The 19,409-nt window shown below is 37.0% G+C and overlaps 1 protein-coding gene across 2 annotated transcripts in view; it reads left to right on the forward strand.

Moving 5' to 3' along the window:
• Positions 1–19,409, forward strand: part of TNPO1 (transportin 1) — a 77,740-nt gene that overhangs the window by 21,965 nt on the left and 36,366 nt on the right. For both annotated transcript variants that reach the window (XM_062599135.1, XM_062599134.1), the window contains 2 exons: positions 13,708–13,857; positions 18,896–19,002. In XM_062599135.1, the coding sequence (XP_062455119.1) occupies positions 13,708–13,857; positions 18,896–19,002 (257 nt within the window). The remainder of the gene's footprint in view (positions 1–13,707; positions 13,858–18,895; positions 19,003–19,409) is intronic.

Genomic DNA, 19,409 nt, shown 5'->3' on the forward strand with positions numbered 1-19,409 from the left:
TTCTTATGATCGTTAGCGCAGACTGTGTGGCACACTGTGTGCCTTTCACAGTTGTTAAATTTGGACAGTTCCTTAGTAATGATTAGGGTTTGTGAAACGGTGGTTTCCCTTTTTCCCCCCACAGTTTAGTACAACTACTGATTTGTGAGGTCTTTGTCAATAATAGAAATTTGTTTTATGATTTGTGTTAGCAGCTCTTCTGGCTTTTTAACTTTTGTTTACCAATATGTTGGATTGGTTTTTCTTTTTTCTTTTTTTTTCCCTTGGTACCATGCTACCACTGTTTTTTTTCTTCTGCCTCCTAGTGCTTCTCTGAGTTTTCAGATGTTTTCGTTTTTCACTTTGAATTAGATTTGATGTATGTGTGGCCCTGTAACATTCAAAGCATCGCTAACAACATTTATCTTCTGTTTGAACTAGTGTTTTGGTTATTGCTGTTAGCTTATTTTGGGAGGAAAGGAAGAGAGAGGAGGAGGAAAATATATTTTCGTTTTTGAAGGCTGGAGTATATCCCAGTGTTTTGCGGTATTCTATATAGGAAGCTCTTGATCAACTTTTAAGGCCTTGGGGACATATCTCGAGTTTGAGAGAAAGACTTTAAAAAAAAAAATGAATCAGCCAAGATTTTTGAGTAAAGTGCCAGCATAGATCTAAATTATCCAAAACCTACTTCCTAAATGTGCTATCTCACTTTAATTGTTCAGGTGCTTTATACTGTTGACAGTTTAAAAAAAAAAAAAAAATCAAACTCTGTTAGTGGGATCTGGACTTTATACAAAGGATATGGTGAGAAGGTTGTTCCACAGCTTTTTCCTCAACTTATTTTTTTTTTAATACTGGCTTGCTTGCTAATTTCACCTTACTCATTCCATTCTCTGCTTGATGTTTTAAGTATGTGTAAAAATTGCTTTCCAACAGGTCATCTCAGATTATCCCATAGCCTTTTTTTCCTCCTTATACGTAACCTCCCTGGTTATTTACACCAATTTCAGATGGAATTAAGGGTAAGAGAGATTTATGGTTACAAAATAGTTGCTATAAAGCTGTTATATTTGGGAAAAAAATGAATTCTAGAGGGCTAGGGATCTAGGAAGTTAATTTGTAAAAGTAGGTGGTTGGGATCAGTGTGTATGATATCTCTTACTGGTACATCAGATAGGTCATTTGTGTAACTTCTGAGAAGCAATTGTTGCTTCAGAGAAGCTCTTATTCTGCATCAGTGAAATATTTGCACAGTAATAACCTTTTGTCCAAGGCAGCTGTTCTTACATTTCCAGTTTAGGAATTTTCAGAATATTGAAGGTGCCAGAGTCTAGTCAAGTGTTGGTCGTTTTCATAGTACTTGCCAAGATCCCAGTATCCTGTTACCTTGCTTGGGCAGGATTAATGAGGGATGCCTGAGGGCTGTATGTTGGTCAATCATCCCTCTTTAGTCCTGCCCAGGCAAGGCAAGGAGACCTTTGGAACTGCCATTCACTAGCTGCTGTATTCCTGCATCCCCTTAGGACTGATAGGAAAAAATGCAGTGAACTCATTAGATAACTGTCTTTAATGCAACTGGAAAAGTGTTCTTTCCTTCCCCTTCCTGAAGAAGGTTGTGTTAGCAGTCTGTCCCACAGCATTTCCAATAATGTTGGCTAAGGGAAAAAAAAATGAGTACCTTGAAGCACCTATATCTCAGAGCCCATCTGAGACTTAACATTCATACTGTTGGAAGTTCGTATTTGCGTTATGGTCATACCATCCCAGCAGAAGGAGCTACAGAAGTAAGCTTCCAATCTCTTATTCAAAAAACATGAATGAAGAGAAATCTGAAGACGGATAACTTAAAGATAATTTGACAGCTACCGTATGAGCAGGAGAGCTCAGTTTGATGCCAGGTGTGACTAACTTGGATTCGGCTTTTGCAACTGCTGCTGAGATAGCTGTGCTTAAAGATACACTTAGGTGACAACTCCTGAATGTAGACATTCTGTAATATTTAATAAAACATGTCTTAAATATCCTCACTTCACTGAGGCAAAGGGTGTACAAAACTATCTTTGACCTGAATCTTGGACCTCCTCTACCTCTGCAAACTCTTTGCCTGCAAAGTTAGCTGTTGCAGTCAGTCCTGCCTGTAAGATGCATCCGTAGATCTTGTGGGTAGCTTGGGTATTGGTTTAGTTCTAGCATCAGAAGAATTCCTTTTTAAGTTGGAAAAAATGTAGCTCCCAGCTCTCTGCCTCGTACTAGCTTCCTCAGGCTCTTGTATCTAGATGCTTATTGCTTGCTGTTTTTAAGTCTGTTGTGGTGCTACTGCGTGTGTGTGTGTGTCTGTGTGTGTTCAAGTTTCTGTGGGCCTTGATAGCTGTCAAAGGCTTGGATCTTCCTGGAAACATATGTTGCCTTGCTGCCTTTTCATTAGTGGAAATACATGACCAGGTTTGCATGCATGCTGTAGCTTTAAGTACTTACATATATATATATATATATATATGTATATGTATGTGTGTGTGTATATATATATATATATATATATTACTATGCATCTGTAAAGATAGCATTGCAAATCTGGACAAACGTGGACATTACAGATATCTCAGAATATGAAAAATATTGATGAAATGGCATGCAGTTCTGGAAGTCAGACAGTAGGCAAGCTGATGGACTTAAATATGATCTCAGCTCATTGGAGGTTGAGGTGTAAAGTGCCTGCAAGGTGCTTCCAAGGATAAATGGTGCTTGGCAACCTTCCTTCATTGGGAGAAGTGGTGTCCAGATTAACTGGAAAATGTCTGAGTGAAAGAAGTTTGGGTTTACTAATTTATCTATAAATGAAAGTATCATTCAGGTGCGCTGTTACTGTAGCTGTCCCTTCTTGGACTGGCACGTATAAAACCAGGCAGATAATGTAGTTGCATTGCATTGCAATGTTGGGGTGGGTTGGATGGTTTCCTCTAATATCCTCTGAGCTAAGCTCAGGATCCTGTAGGGCTCCCTGCTGTTAACTGGTTGTTTTCTCGAGTGTATGTGTATAACTGCTGTTCCTCGTATCATTTTCTTTTGTATGTGGGATGACTGAAACAGAAGCAGTCCAATGTGTAAGGGAGTATTATCTTTCTATTGCTTCTTTCTTCATATGCCTGAAGCAATCTTCTTTATTCCAAGTCATGCATCTAAACTCTTCTTTTCTTGTTCTATTAGCCATACTTAAGTCTGTACCCTTGAAAGAAAAGGTGAGAAAGCATTGTTTAATTTCATCCATCTTTCTGTTTTGTGTGGGCCAGTTCTAGCTTCTAGCTGAGGGACTTTGAGACAGTCATTCCAGACATCTGATGCATGAGGCAGGTCAGAGGTAGAACTTCCAGGTATCAGAAAACAGATAGTTCACACTCTAAGCATTGCTTGGTTTATGCCATCTGTAAATGAATGTTCTTAGACTTTGGGGATTTTTTCCCCTCTAAAAATAAAACAATTTCTTGTTTCTTAATTTTGTCTTCCTGTCCTTTTTCAGGACAATTCTGCCAATTCTCCCCCCCCCCCCCCCGCCCTATTTTTTAACTTGAAATTATACCTTGTTTTATTTTGCACAACATCCTGAGCTTTGTGAATGAGAGGTGGATCAGGTTTACACTAAATTATCAAAAGTAGGTAGCTGTTCTCATTCACTAAGAATACATTCTAAATTTTAATAATTGAGCTTGACAGAGAGTATTGGGTGTGGTGACTGTCATAATTGTGCTATAATATTTTGTTTGTGAGGTGGCATCAACATACTCTGAGATAACACTGCCTGTTTTCATAAGCAGAGACTACTGTGTTGCCTTCTGGTATAATTTCTCTAACCAGCTTTAAGGAGAAACTGAATTGAGAATTTGTAATGTCTGTAGACTATTCACGTCATGTTTATGCCTGTATGCATTCCTGAATGAGGTCTTCGCACCTGTGGGAGAGCAGAGAAAGAAGCTGTCCGTATATGGTTTCAGAGTTAATGTGGCATTCATTTGACCTAATGCAGCTTTCATGTTGGTGGATGGTTTTGTGTAAAAATTGCAAGAACAAAAGTGATATTGAAGCTCTTACCACTTGTTACATAAGGTATGAGATGCTTAGCACCTCTGTATATAGTGAGAACACAACTGCTGATACAGAGATTTGTTCTAGTTAAGATACAGACCGTTCATCCTCTTGCCCAAAACGTTGATTTCCTCTCTCAGATCTACATTTTATCTTGCTTAGACAAGAGATAGAGGACATTGTTAGTTTGCTTGAGATTTCTGTAAAGCTCCGAGTTTGATTCCTTCTCTGTCCTTTAGAAATGCTACTAGGCTGTTGCTGGGACCTAGGTGAATAGGAGTTTACATTTGAGACAAGTGCGTGATGGTCCTGATGACTTAGCTGTCTGCTAGCCCACGTAGCCATCTACGCTGTTCAGCTATATAAAGTTTTTGTGACTCTGATTTTGGATCATGTTTCAGTAATAGACTCAACCCGATCCTAATGTGGGAACTCTAGTCATAGGTCTGAGTAGAGTGTTCTCTTCATAGATAGATCACATCCTAGTGTTTAAAATAATGTTTGAGATGAACTTTTAGCCTAAAAGTGAATGAGCTGGGATTGAGAAGGCTGCTTGAGTACAGCCTTTATTACAGCCTTCAAGGATGGTCTTTTAAGTTTATTTTCAAAATGCTTTGTATTTTTATGAATCAGTTGAAGCCTTTTTACAATTCTTGACCTTGTTCATGTGATGACTTAATCATTCAGGGTTCTTTACTTTGACATGGAATATTACTATGAAGAAAGGCTTGCTTTTTTTCCCCTGAGCTTCCTCTCCCCTCCCCCCCAAGTAAAAGTTACTACAGGTGGTGATTTGTTTTCTGACCGGATAGTGCCATTAACAATTCATTTAGCTCTGCAAACAGTATTTGAAATGGCTTTTTATAAACTATTTCTAGGATTGAAAGTGGTGCTGTGGATTTGATGAGATTGTTTTCTTATGAACATTGGAATTCAAATTTGAACTGTTATCTGGACAACACCTTTCATAAGCCTGTTCTATTATGGCCTTTCTCAGTATGTTGGTGTTAAAAGATCCTTGAAGCTGAGTAAGAAAAAGACCATTGTGTGAGGTCAGGTGTTGATTACCTGACTTCCAGTTTCTCAGAGGTGTTTTTGAAGAGCGGGCCCCTACTTTCCCAAACATACTATTGTCCAGAACTGTACCATTATTAAATAGACTAAAATAACTGCCAAGAGATGAATCAGATTGATCTTAATTCAGAATTGTAATCCAATCAGACTAATCTGTCCTTACATTTTGAAATGCTGCGTAACACATGTAGTGTCCTATTTAAACAACAGCAAAATACCTTTTCCATTAAATTCAGATACATTAAGAATTACAAAAAGAAGCTAAGCACAACTGAGTTCCAGTAATCAATGCATAAAGTAAATGTCATGATCTTAAATGTCTAGAGTGAAACCAAATTATGAGATAATAATGTTATCTGAGACAATAAAAAGATAACTTGTTTTACTTTGTACGATGCCTAATCTCTTACTTTTCCTTCCCTTGTAAGGGTATTGTAATGTGGATTTAAGGAAAATGCTTCTCCTAAGTGGTTCTGTGGCATGCATGCCATATGCAAGAAGTGACTTTAGAATTTTTTATATATTTTTTTTTATTATTATTTTTGTAATAGTCTTGAAACTCTGCTGACTCTTTTTAAAAATCTCGAAAGAAACTGTGAAGTTACCTAGTGGCTTGTGTAATGTGATTCAGTACTTCAGGAATGCTTTCTTGGAACTCCTTATTCTCTGAGCATCCAGAATCAGAGAGTATGGGATCTCCATTATCCTTTTCCACATCCCTGAAGCCCACACAGGGAAAGCATTGGAAAAGAACAGATAAAATAAAAAGTTCCTTGACTGCAGTACCTTCTTATTAGCCTGGTTCCCTCAGGTGTTTGTTCACATTGGTTTACGTTCTTAAAAGGTGCTGTTCACTGTAAGCAAAGTAATTTTAGGGGGATCTTGGAATATCTGTTTTCCCTCAAATGCCTTCTGGACCTAAAGGAGAGAAGTTCTCAGGTTTTGCACAACCTCATTGTTATCAGACTATTTGATTCTTATTAGCTGTGCTGCCTTCTGAAGTTCAAGTAGTCTTGGGTAAGGGCTTTTTGGCCCCACAATAAATACACCCGTTTTTCTTTTTTTTTTCGGATAAGTTGGAGGGTGTCTAGATGCTTCTTGGAAGCCTTACCTTAGTGTGTTTCAGAATGTGAATGTAGTTTGCTGTAAGGAGCATTTCTATATGAATTTACTTTTAATAGTCAAACTTCCTACTCAGTGATGTTTACTTTGTTACCTTTCTTTGTCAAATCTAAGTGTACCTAGAAGGCCAGTATCAAACGCTTCCTGTGATGTTTGCCTAGAGAAAGGGAAGACATTGCTGGTGTGATTTCTAAATATGTTTTTATCTACCAAGCGCTACTTGATTCAGTACAGTTATAAGGTGTTTGAGCCAGACATTTGTTTCATCATGTGTTTTAATCCTCTTTTCCTCAGAATGTAACTTTCTGGTTAGCTAAAAGAACTGAGTGACTTGGATGAAAGTAGTGTTTATCCACTGGCCACTACCATTCTTGTGGTACAGTGATTATGAGCATAGCTCATTTTTGCCTTATTACTCTTGTGATGTTTGCAACTTAAAATGTTGTGGCGTAACTTTTTTAAAGGAAAACTGCTCTATCTGCTGATTTCAGTTCCTGGCTATTACATCTTTTTTTGGAAAGAAACTTTGCTTCCACATGTATTTTAACTAGTGATGTGGATTTAATGCATACAAATACAAAATGTGTTTTAAATCTTGACTAGTGTCACTTGTTCATGAAGATTTCTGATCCTTTAATGAGAAACTGATGGTCTCCTAAAAGAGATAAAACCAAAATAGAAGGATCCTGAGCAGTGTCATCTGAGAAGCAAAAGATTATTTTCTTCTGTTCTCATGTGTAAGAATGCGGATAGAAATACAATACAGAGACACTTTTGTGAGTTTTTCTAGCAGAAAGAGCCCCTACTTTTTTGTTTGTGTTTGATGCTGGACTTTTAAGTATAGTACTTTTGAACTTTAACTGGTACAGTATACTATCGTGTCAGAAAGAAGATTGAAGATGTGTCAAAACATTGAGTGTATCTGAATACATGAATGATGTAGAAAGGTAGCTGCTAGCATGAAACTGATCAGTGCTCAGTTGACTTGTGGGAGTAATGGAAGAAAGTTTTATACAACTCCCTAAGTACAGGAATGTCAGTAAGAAACTTAGCATGAAAAGAACATTTCCAGCTTTAAGTATTGCATATTTATTGGATAGTAAGTAGCAAACTTTTGAAGAAAGTATTTGAAATAAAACTGATCTTGCAGAGTGTGGGAAGGCTGTTGAACTGCTGACCAATATTTAGTTTATTGCTTAATTATGCAAGATTGTGCATTCTAGCTAATAATGACTACTGATCAATCCATGTGCAAAAATTTGTACCTCTCTACAAAGGGTTTAAAGAACTAATCCTCTGGTTTCACTCCTGCTTTCAGCTTCTCTATCATATGCCCACAAACTGGTTGTCTCAGCTCTTTTCCTATGTAATGCCATTTTATGTAACACCTCCTGATCCTGCAATTAAATCAGTGCTGGAATTCCACTATCAAGAGCAGAAGAATCCTTAATAGGAAATCACAATGCAGTGTAATGATGGTATGATTCGATCCAATATCCCAGACTATGTAATAACCCTGGATATTGTTGCAGTTTGGGAACATCTGAAAGGTAGTGTCATCTCTCTTTGATCTGTACTTGTGTTTTTTTTTTCTTCCAAGTACCTTTGCCCTAAATTAAGGGAGTAGGGAAATTAAATGACAAGCTTCCAAGTGGAAGCTACTTAGACAGTGTTTGGCAATGAATGAATTACAAGTTGGGGAAATTAATCTCTCTGAAGAAGCGATTTGTTGGCTAAGCAGAAGTTTAGTCACTATCTGAATATACCAGAGGTGAATGTTATATGACAATCTATCTTTTGAAATAGCTATTAGAACACAAGGGTTAATTGAGTGAATGAGGTGAAGCATTGTTATCAGATTGGATAGCTCAGAATACTGCATCAGATTGACTATCAAGAAGCCCAAAACACAGGATGCCCATCAAATCTGAAATTGTGTTGGGTGCTGTGGATTGGAAGCTTTGATTTCTCCTCTTGCTATCTTTTGTTAAGCTATACCTATACAACATAAAGTTGCATGTTGCCCTGCATATATAGGACTTGCTGTAAAGCTAGGCTACCTTTGATTCTCTAATGATATCCTTCCTTGCCAGTGAGGCTACTTCTCCCGTACATTGAGGCCTTCGTTTGTCCTGACAAAATAATAGACAGCCCAACTCAGAGTTCACCTGCTATAAGCAATGACATTTATGTGCTTTTATTGCATAATTAGCTCATCAAGACAAGACCCTTTCTCCCTTTTATTTACTAAGCCTGTACTCAGTGTATTTCCTTTTTACTGGCTGACCAAAATTACAAATTTTGTCTGTCTACACACTATTACTAGATTTTTTCAATTAGCAGTGCCAGATTTTCGGTTGCAGTCTGGCAAACAGAGTAGAGTTTGGGCACTAATGGAATTGCTCTTCCTAAATAAGTGTGCCTCAATCTGCAATAAGAAAATAAGAGCGCATGTACCTGTTCTTACTGTAATACTCCTTTATACTTCTCAGAAGTTTAACTTTCTTTTAGTACTTGGCTATACAAGTGCTCTTATGAGGAGCTAAATGAGTGATCCTTTCCTACTCAGGATAGCAGTAAAATTGAGACTAGCCTGAAGCTTTGATGTGTGACTCCTGCTGAACTTGATTCTTTTCAAGTTATTTGAAATCCATCTTCATTCTCTCTATTCAATTTCTATGCAAGACTTCCATCAGCCTCCTTTCCTCTGAAGGGAGGGAAATGAGGGGAAACTTAGCATGTAACGTTCTGGAACACTTAAAACTCTTGAAGCGTATGGCTTGCCAGACAGAATTACCTTTGGTCAGGTAAATGCTTCTCCTTGAAGATACTGAAACAGAAATATGTATTATTGAATCTATATTTGCTTGAACAACCAGTGTGCGCCACTTTTGGTGAAGCAGATAACCTCACCAGGAAAGAACAGCACAGACTAGGCAGCCCAGCGCTGCAGGGCTGAGCTGTGATGAGAGAGGGTTGCCTGAACTGAGCTGAATGCAAACTGCAGCCATTATTGGTACTTATGACTCTGTTACGACATTTTTTGCACCTGAATATCTTTTGAGAGCAGAAGGCAGAGTTAGTGAAATCTTCACATGATTCTGAAGAGTGAGAACTATGTCATTATAGAAAGAGGAGAAAGGACTTTAAAATATGTAGCAAAAACAAGAGTAGTGCTTAGCCAGATGCTAAAGTCTATTATTAGCATCAGATATCTCAACTGTGGGATCAAGATACACTTTTATATGGTTCTTCAGATTGCCTTCAGGAAAGATATTCAGGCCCAGAGCTGATCAAAATACTGTTACAAGTGGTATTGAAAAGTATTTCTTCTTTTCTGGCTACTACTCAATTTGACATTAAACGAAAGGCATTCTTGCTTGTATGTGATCAGTGTGAGAAGTGGTAATAGGCATCCCTTTTTAAGGCCAGATTTGACTTCATGAAAACGGGCTATCCTATTGTCCCCCGGCACTGCAAGATAACACTCTGAAACGATTCTGGCATCATCCTGATGTCTCACATTAGGATCATCATCCTAATGTCTCTGCTTGCTGAAAATCTAGAATGAGGTGGTGACCTTGATTTCTGGGAGCCATCACAGACTACATCAAGCAAACAGCATCTTGCCTCATGAGTAGGAAACACCATTTTTCTGCTGTTAAGGGTAATAAACACTCCAATAGCTAGCTGTGTAACATTTTGTCCTCTCAGGTAGAATGCTACTATAGCATCACACCTGTGGCTGTTTCTATGGACATTTGACTCATCAGAATGAGAGACTATACATTGGCACTTTCTGTATCCTAGACTTGTTCTTAGGTGGAACTCCAGCTGAGCTGCAGAAACCTCATTGCTTTCACGTTTGCAATATGAGTCACATGAGCTCTGATTAGAAGGAGCATAGTTGTTTGAGGACACATACTAGTGCCTAAAAGCACTTCAGTAGCCTTAAAATGATTGATGATATCTATGTAACGTGTTAAGTGTGTACCATCCAAACAGATGGTAGGTGTGCGTCCATGTGCTCTGTCCGTAAACGATCACAATCTGAAACTGCTATTAGGCTGTTGCAACAGAATTGAAAGCTTATTGAGGACGAAATATTTGTATCATTGATTTATTATAGAACTGATGCGGCTTGAGAGGGGAATCTTGTATTGATGGACTTAATGGCAACAAAGATGGTACCAAATGCCAGAGGTCTGCTTCACTTTCCTTCTTTTCCTTGTGCTGTATGTTTTTGTCGTTTTTTTATACTTGCAGGTTGACTGAGATGGAAGGAGGCAACACTGATATTTTTGGATGGCTGAAGCATATGGCTGACAGAACTTACCACAGAATCTATGAACACTAAAATGTCTTATTCAGCTCTTAGACCATCTGCCTGTAATCTCAGTGTTACAGCAAGAACTCCATCCAGACCTATATTACTGACTCTGGGCCATGTAGCTGTTAAGTTTCTGAATAACCTAGATTCCATAAATATCTTCATGTATATAAATATATCCATAAAGTCGTATATCAGAAGAATTTTTCTCAAACTAAAATTTTGACCATGATGTACTTTTAAAAATACTTGAGTATCAGATCCTAGGCTACTGCTGTAGTTTAAATGGCTGGTTTGTGTTTAGCACTGAGTCTGTTTCTCAGTGATATACACTTGTCACCTCTCAGTGTGATGATAACTGGTTTTACTTTTTGTTTTTGTTCTCTTCTTTTCCTCATTTCTTGATTATTTATTTATTTATTTTAATTTGACAGAGATCTGATTTCAGTATGAATCCAATGGAATCCTTGTTACAAGTCTGTGGGGTAAACATTTCCTATGAAGAACAGTCTCTCTGTTCTTACCTTGGCAAGAGGAATGAATTGAAGATGCTTCTTACTGCTGTGTTTCATAGGACAGTCCATAAGAAAAAGTGGGGTGAAATTTCAAAACTAATGTGGCCTTGAATTTTTTTTTCTGCCTAAATCAGATGGCTAACCTGCCCATTTCTGACACAAGAAACTTCCTAATATCTATATCTCTCCTTGGTTACATTGAAGATGTACTCTTCTCTTCTGTAATCATAGCTAAGCATTCTAAAGGATGAGTCTTTTTTTCTTAATGCATTCTTTAGTATTTTCTCACCTTCATTTATTTGACTGTGTAGCTTTCTCTAATCTGTCTTTGGTTGGAACTCTGACTTTCTTCCCTCTTAAGAACATATTGCTGGCTTATAAAGGGCAAGTAGCTATTCTGTGTATAACTATGATTGCTGAAGATGACACATACATTGTGGCTTGCAAGGGCTTTGAATCATGTGGGAATTGAAGGAAGACTCCTTGGCTTTCCTTTCTGGCCAAGAACATAGGCACAACATTGAATTTTAGTATTCACATATGGAGGTCTGGATTTCTTTAAGATGTGTGTGCTTGTCACTGGAGTCCACTTACCTAAAGCAGTTGGAGTTCGACTTATTAAAATAGTGTAACAGTAGATGCAGAGACTTTGAATTCAGAGAGCATATCAGTCAAATCTGAGTGATCAAGAGTTCAAGTGAGAACATCTTTCTTCAGGTCTTGTTCTCCTGCTGACCTTTATTAATAGTATTTTTAAAACTTTAAACGAAATGACCAAAATACTTTGTTTGACTTGCCAAGTAATAATAATAATACTTGTCACATGTCATAGCCAAGTTTTGTAGTTGAGAAGTTTCTTCTTTCATTCACTGTTTAATTTCTTGGTTTAAAATAAACCCTTTCTTCCCTCTCCATGCTCCTAGAAAAGTCATTGGTCCTTGAAATGCGGTGTTGTACAAGTGAAACAACTCCTTCATTTTTAGGAATGGATATGTACTTAAAACCTGTAGTGTAGTCAATGTTAGAGAATTTTTTCAAGTGTTCGTGCATAGCATGGCTTCCTGGTTTACTATTTCATTACATGGCTTGCTGATTAAAGTTATTGAATTCTATGTAAAACCTATATTCATTTGTAAATCAATATATTTATAGTTATAGAGCTTAAAAATTAACCCTTGTTTAGGAAAGGTAAAATGTAAACTTAAAGACAAGATTAATATATACGTGAAGGCTTTCCGGTTTGGAAGCTTAAATAAAATCAGTTGATTAAAATTAATTTTAAATTCTGATTAGTCAAACAAAACACTCTCTCTTTGTAGAGAGTGCTGCTGCTGCTCAAACTAGCATAGGTCACATGATAAGGTGTCTTAACAGCCATCAGTCTGAAATTACAGATGTGCTGAGAGTCCTACTGCTGTAATGCAGTAGTTGTGTTAAAATATTCTATATTTGAAAGTTGTATCTCCTCTTTTGCTTACTTATTTCTGCTGAGGTGTTAGTAGTAGTTTTGAAAGTCTAGAATAGATGTGCTAATAAACTCTTAATTTCTGGGGCGAAGGAGCTTCACTGAACAACCTTATTTCTCCCCAAAATCAGGGTTTCATATGAAAAAATTAGCTGATGTACTAATTCGCATATGAAGCAAAGGCTAGTTACCTAATTAGTATTATTGTAAACTGTAAACTTTAAAGGTTACTGTACTATAAACTAGACCTTTGCGTATAGAATGTCCAGAACTGGCTTTCAACATATTTTAGTGGTATTACCAAGTCACTTATTCACTTGAAGAACCAGACATGAGTCTACTCCAGTATAACTGATAAATTTCTGAAAAAATCTGCTCTGAGATAAATCTACTCCTATTGTCTCAGTAATTTAGAGGAACATACACAGACAAATAGAGCTTAGTGAGAACTCGAACAGTGCCTAAACGTCAATTCTTACTTTGTTTATACTGGTTCTTGTAACTGGCTTTTTTTTTTTTTTTTTTTTTTTTTTTTTTTTTTTTAATGGGTCACACGCAACACCTGTTAATGCTGTTTAAAGCCTTTTTTTCTTCTCTATTAATTTAATAGATCAATAGAACACTTGGTATCTGAAGGGAGTACAATACTTGGTTTGTGTTTTGTGGAAAAATTGAGCACTGAATTTCTAGTGGGAATAGGGGAAGGGGGAGTAACTGCATAGAGCCTACCTCATTTCTAGGCTTTGTAGAGGGGAAAGCTGGGTAGCTATCAATTTCTTACAGTAACAGTGCTCTACAGCAAGTGTGTCCATATAATCAGAAAGGCTTCTGCCAACCAGTTGCTTTCATGAGTCTTCTATATTCTATGACTGTAAATCTAGTCCTGGCCTGTATTTGTAGAAAATTTTATCTTAAATTGTAGAATTGGCAATATCAAAATAGTAATTATGAAGAAGTGGAAATACTGAATTCTCAGCCTAAGAAGCTTGTTCAATGAATTATTGGGTATAGTTGGAAGGAGAAGCAAGGAAATAAAGATTAATACCTCTTACTATAAGCTTTGCACTTGTTGTACTGTTCTGGAAATCTGCCTTATCCTGTGAGTTAATTGAAGTCTGAATATAACTTATTTTCTGTTGCAGATGAACCAACACGCTCCTTGAGTGGTCTCATTTTGAAGAATAATGTAAAAGCACATTTTCACAACTTTCCAAATGGAGTAACTGACTTCATTAAAAGTGAATGTCTGAACAACATCGGTGATTCCTCTCCCTTAATTAGAGCTACTGTAGGTAAGTTTGCTCTTATTACTGTCTTCTACGTACTGAAAATGTTACTGATAAATTGTAGGTGAGAACTACATTAGTGAGGTTGAGTTATGAAACTAAAACTATTTACTTCCAGTAACTGGCACAACTTCACCATGTTTTGATGCAGATACTGATTTTAAATGTGAACATATGAAAATTGCACTTGTTTTTGCCTTCTCTTCTCTTAAAGTGTAAAGATTTTACAGTTCTGTTCATATCTCTATAAATCTAGCTGAAAATTAGTATGCTTAGCTCTCCTAAAACCTAGCTTGCTATAGGTTTTTATATCTAAAAACAGAACTTCAGCAACTAACTTCAGAACTATTTCAGCACTCCATTTACATCAATGAAACACTTCCGCTAGCTGATTCCCCCTCATCCCCAATGCACGCACGCATTCACTCTACCTTCTTCCCTTCCTCTCCTCTCCCACCCGCCCTTTCAGGAAACCATTGGGTTATGCATCACACAAATTCAGATAATGATGGTTTCTGTTTTTAAATGCTGTATGTCAGAAGACGGTAGATAAGGTGTGGTGAAAAGAACATCAGGTAGAAGTTTCTTTTGTTAAATGGAGTTCTTAATTCCTAAATACTACGTTTTAGTGCACCTCTTCAACAAAATATGTATGTATGCATTATGCATATTTCTAAGTAGAGATGCTTTTTATGTCTGCTTCAGGAATGTGGTTTTTACTTAAAAATACATGCATAGTGACAATTGTCCTCATCCACTCCAAAAACAAGAAAAGAAGTAAAATAAACGTAAATCATACTTGTGAGTACACAAAAAAAAGGGCACCAGTTCAGAAAAATCTTGCTTGTATCAGCTGATTCATTAGCTCAGCAAGTGTATAAAATAAGCTAGCAGTTGCTGCTTCCTTGAAAGCCTTTTTTTTTTTTTTTTTTTTTCCTTCCAGGATTCCTCCTGCAGAGATCTAGGTTATGGACTCTGGGCTACAGAGAAATGCTCATCTTAGTTTTTTTTTCCCTTCTCAGTCACGATTTCAAAGCACTTTACTGTGAATTATATTAATATCCTATTTCTTTAATGACAGTAGAAACAAGTCTCTGAGGTGAAGGTGCTTCTATGCTCTCAGGTTTAAAAGAGTCATATCTGCTTGTTTGCTCGTAGGAGCTATCAGTGGAGTATGATGGAGCTGATCAAAGAGTATGTTCCAGCTCCATTTGGATTGCTCTTTTAGGTACTTTTCTTTGGCAAGCAGTTATTCTTTGCTTTTTCCTATTAGGAAATATTTGTGGATTAGTAGTTCAATTACTCTTGAGCTTTTAGTGATTTTTGCAGGGGTTACTTAAGCACATATGAACTGTGAAGATGCATATAGACTGTGTGCTTACGTAGGCGTTGCTATTTAGTACCTTTACTTTGCACCTTCCTATGTAAAGTGATTAAATGTTTTATCTCTATAAAATTCTGTCTTGGTAGTGAGGTTGGGCCGGTACCCACTAGGCTGTTGATACTAGGTAGGTGTAAATATTCCACTACCTAATAAGGCTGAGTTGGTGTGTGCTAGTCAGAGCTGCTGTTTGAGATGCGTGCATCTCACTGCTGTTGGTGCCAGCTGCAAGTAAGATTTCTGGAGTTCTAGGAGGAAGATGAGCAAAATATTGCAGCATCAAAACAGCATCAGAGAAGATGTAATGCAACCTCCATTCTCCTTTGTGGTCTCTGACATCTAGTGATAACCAGACAAACTAATACCTTTTGACTGAGATGGTGGAAAGCTAATCAGTCCCAAAAGTCAGAAGTGACCTCATGGAAGAGAACAAACATAAAACGTGGAAATAGTCATTTTTAGAAATGTAACTCAAGAGCAAATGTTAATTTAACTGCATATTAAACTTAGCATTTTCCAGTTCTAACCTTCCAGTGGGTAACAGTGTGGAAGTTCTCTGGCATGTGGTACAGGGTTTGAAGATCTTTGTGCTCATGTTGAGATAGGGATTCAAATTCACGAAAGAATGAGAAATTTTCCATACTTCTTGCTTGCAGACTTAAGAAGCAAATAACTGCATCTGTTTGGCAGGTGTCTGTGACTTACCATTAAAGTTTTCCAGTGCTCCTAAGCTGGGCAAGACAGGTAGTGTAGCTCCTGCTTACAGGCAAGCAGGGAAAATAGCTCGAGCGCTTGAGTGATAAAACTGAGGAACTTCACTGTTAGAAGAAAAACAAAAGTTAATGATTGTCCTGTGAGGAGAAATTTTATCAGGAAGCTCCACTTCTTAGAATTAAGGAGTTCAGAAATCAGTTTTAGGAGCTACAGAGGCAAAGCACCACCCAAAAACCTCAAACCTTCCCCAGTCCGGTTTGAGAAAACTGAAGCGTACCTGCTTTATGCTCAGTTCTTTATTGTGGAGTTGATGTAATAAACTGGGGTAGCATGTAATTGGAATACATTGACATAAATATCCCGTCTTGACATTTATGCTTCTGGTTTTAACAGTTTCTGACATCCCTCTGGAGTTTATTGTCTCATATGGATATTGCTCAAGTAACGCAACTGCTATATTTGGGTTAGATTTCATATTGTCGAGTAAAATTTTAAATTTTCTAGTGCTCATTTGGAGTTCCTTACAGTTAAATATTTTACAAAGACTTTCAATTTTAGCTTTTTAACCTTGCAGCTTAGTATTTTACTCAAAAAGAAAAACATAAGTTTTAACTGTCAACTGTAGCCCAACCCTGTCAGAAAAGTTAGTGAGAAGCTACTAAACTGATTAATCCTTTACCTTGATAATTCTTGCAACGTCCTTATTCTATTTTTTCCTGTTTTTCAATATCATAGAGAAACAGAGGCAGATACCTATCTTCTGTTTCCTGATGGCAAGTAAAGAAGGATAGTGGGAAAAGTTTTGACTTTCAAAGGTCAAAGAAGTTCATTAGACGTTCACGTGGATTTTTAACATAAACATAAGTGCCTGCAACTTAATTTTATTTCCTCATCATTCTTAAACTTTTTACAAAGCTTCAGTTGTTGTAGCTATTGTCTCTAACTTCTTTAGTAGTCTGGGTTTTTTTCCATAGATGTCTCTCTTCATCCTTGCTAAAAGAAAATTGCACAACATTAAATGGCTTCTCTCTACAGAAAGTTTGTGATGACTTGTATAGCCTGAACTGCCTTTGAGTAGAAGCAAATGTTTCTGTTGCAAAAGGACTGTGATCTCAAATAGCTTCTTGCCTAGGCACCTGGAATTGTTTCCTCTAAAGTTACCCTGTTGCTATCTGGGATAAACCTTTTTGAAGAACACTCAGATAAAGTAACACTGACACTATGTTTTCAGATAGTCTTTCCTTCAGCTGTGAAAACTTGCCCATATTGCAGGTATAGACTGACTTTTAAGGAGTGCCATTTTTTACCTTCTTAAAATACTTCTAAAACCTTAAAAGTATCTTCAGCCAGCTTCTTTCCAAAACTCAACCCTTTAAGACCTGTAATATGACTACTTTTCCTTGTTGGTCCAGAGGAGTACTAGGATTTTCATTCTGTTTTTGAAACTGTGTTAATTCTACAAACTTGTGCCAGATCTGAATTGGAGAGACAATTCTGCACTAAAAGTAGTTGGTCTAGGAGGCAAGACCATTCGTGTATTTTGTTCTTTTTATGAAGTTTAGTTTAAAGAGAATGCAGATCACTAACATCTAGTGAGGGTAAAATATATATATTCTCTACTAACGCATCTGATGTGCTTTACATAACCGTAATATTAAGAAGAAAAGCAGTTTTTACGACTCCACAGATCTCCATAGGTGTTTACGAATCTCTGTGTTCAGTTCTAATTATGGAGAGAACGGGCTCTAAACAATTTCCAGTGCTGTAAAAATTACTTTTACCTGTGGCTTCATCTTTGTCCTATGATTTTTTGGACTCTCCAGCTTTTTTATCACAACTATGTATTTCTTGCCTTAATACCAAGGAGCAGGGGAAAGTCTTTTCTCAAGCTTGCCTGAATTGTAGCTTCAGGGCAAATTCATGTGGTCAAAAAGATATTCTCCTAACTGGAATTCTCTAAAGGAGAAAATATTAAAGGAAACATGATACACTATCTCTTGAGTTATCATTTGTCTTGCCTAGAATGTCCTCTCCTCTGTGATGTTGTTCAGTGCTCTTGTGTATTTAATAAGAATTTTAAGATTTTATTCCAAAGAAGAAATATCTGATGGTTAGCTCTATAATACCAGGAGAGCTTTTTATTTTCGCTTTTGGGGAGACTGCTGGCTGTAATACTATCAATTTCTTCTACCTTCAAACCTATTAGAGGTAACTCAGTAGTGGTTTACAGATTACACGTTCCATTTCATTTTGTCTTGAGATGAAATGGGCCCATCCACCATGATATTAGTTCATAATCTGCCTTCCGTGTTCCCTGGGATTTCTATATGTGCCAAAAATGGAATGAGTGACTCATTGGACTGTTCAATGTTACCTGGATCAGCCAAACTGTACAGCTGATCACTGGATGACCTGCTGTAGTGTGTAAGCTCTTAGTGCATCTTGGGTCTTAGACTATGTCCTTCATGTTTTGTATAAACATAGTGAGGTTGTGAACACAGAAATTACTACTGGGTTACAATTTTATTGAATGACTTCATATATGAAACACAATATCTCTGCCTTTTTGTATCCTAATAAACAAAAGGTGACTTTAAGATGGATATTCAGTGTTCATTAAAGGTCAAGCTTTACACAGTGCTTAATAAACTCAGAGCCCAACCTGTCTTGCAGTGTTTGAATATGATTATATGTTTAATTAGAATTACTTTATGCTTAATTTCTGACATGTAGTAGCGGGAAGGAACAACCAGCTTTTGGATTCCCAAGCCCGTTAGTAACATTTATAATTAAATGTACTTCCTCCTTTTTATACTTACTGGTTCTTAACAGAAAAATACAGTTCTTTACTAGGTAGTTCTTTGAAAGGAGGAAAAAAACCAGAAGACTTGATATAAAACCCGTGATGTTATGAGGATCTCATTTCTTTCATATATTTAATTCACTTAGGCATTCTGATAACAACTATTGCCTCAAAAGGGGAATTACAGAATTGGCCTGAACTCTTACCAAAGCTTTGCAGCCTATTGGATTCTGAAGATTACAATACCTGTGAGGTAAGGAGACTTACTATGAAATAATCAAATTCAGATGATGATTTTCTATTTTGTCTCTTTACAGATGTATGAAATGTTCTCAGAGAACAAGTGGCTCTCATTTGATGCTTCTCATTCTACCTCATTCCGTGTTCTTAGTGTTCATTCAAACTAACTTGTATACTCTGCATAAAAGCAAAGTAAGATTCCACATGGACAGTCATAGCACCTCAGTTGCTATGTTTTCAACCTCAGTTGAAAAGTGACCTAAACTTATCACTCTGTTGCATAATCTTCTAGGCATCATCAAGTTGATGTCTAGTCCTGACCTTGAATTTTGTCTTACTTTGAGTAGTGTTAGTTGTTCTTTCCTCTGATAACTAACTTTGGAAACATAAAGTGTTATAGTTGCTATGAACTATATGCTA

This window comes from Rhea pennata, chromosome Z, assembly GCF_028389875.1.
Source record: "Rhea pennata isolate bPtePen1 chromosome Z, bPtePen1.pri, whole genome shotgun sequence".
Lineage (NCBI taxonomy): Eukaryota > Metazoa > Chordata > Aves > Rheiformes > Rheidae > Rhea > Rhea pennata.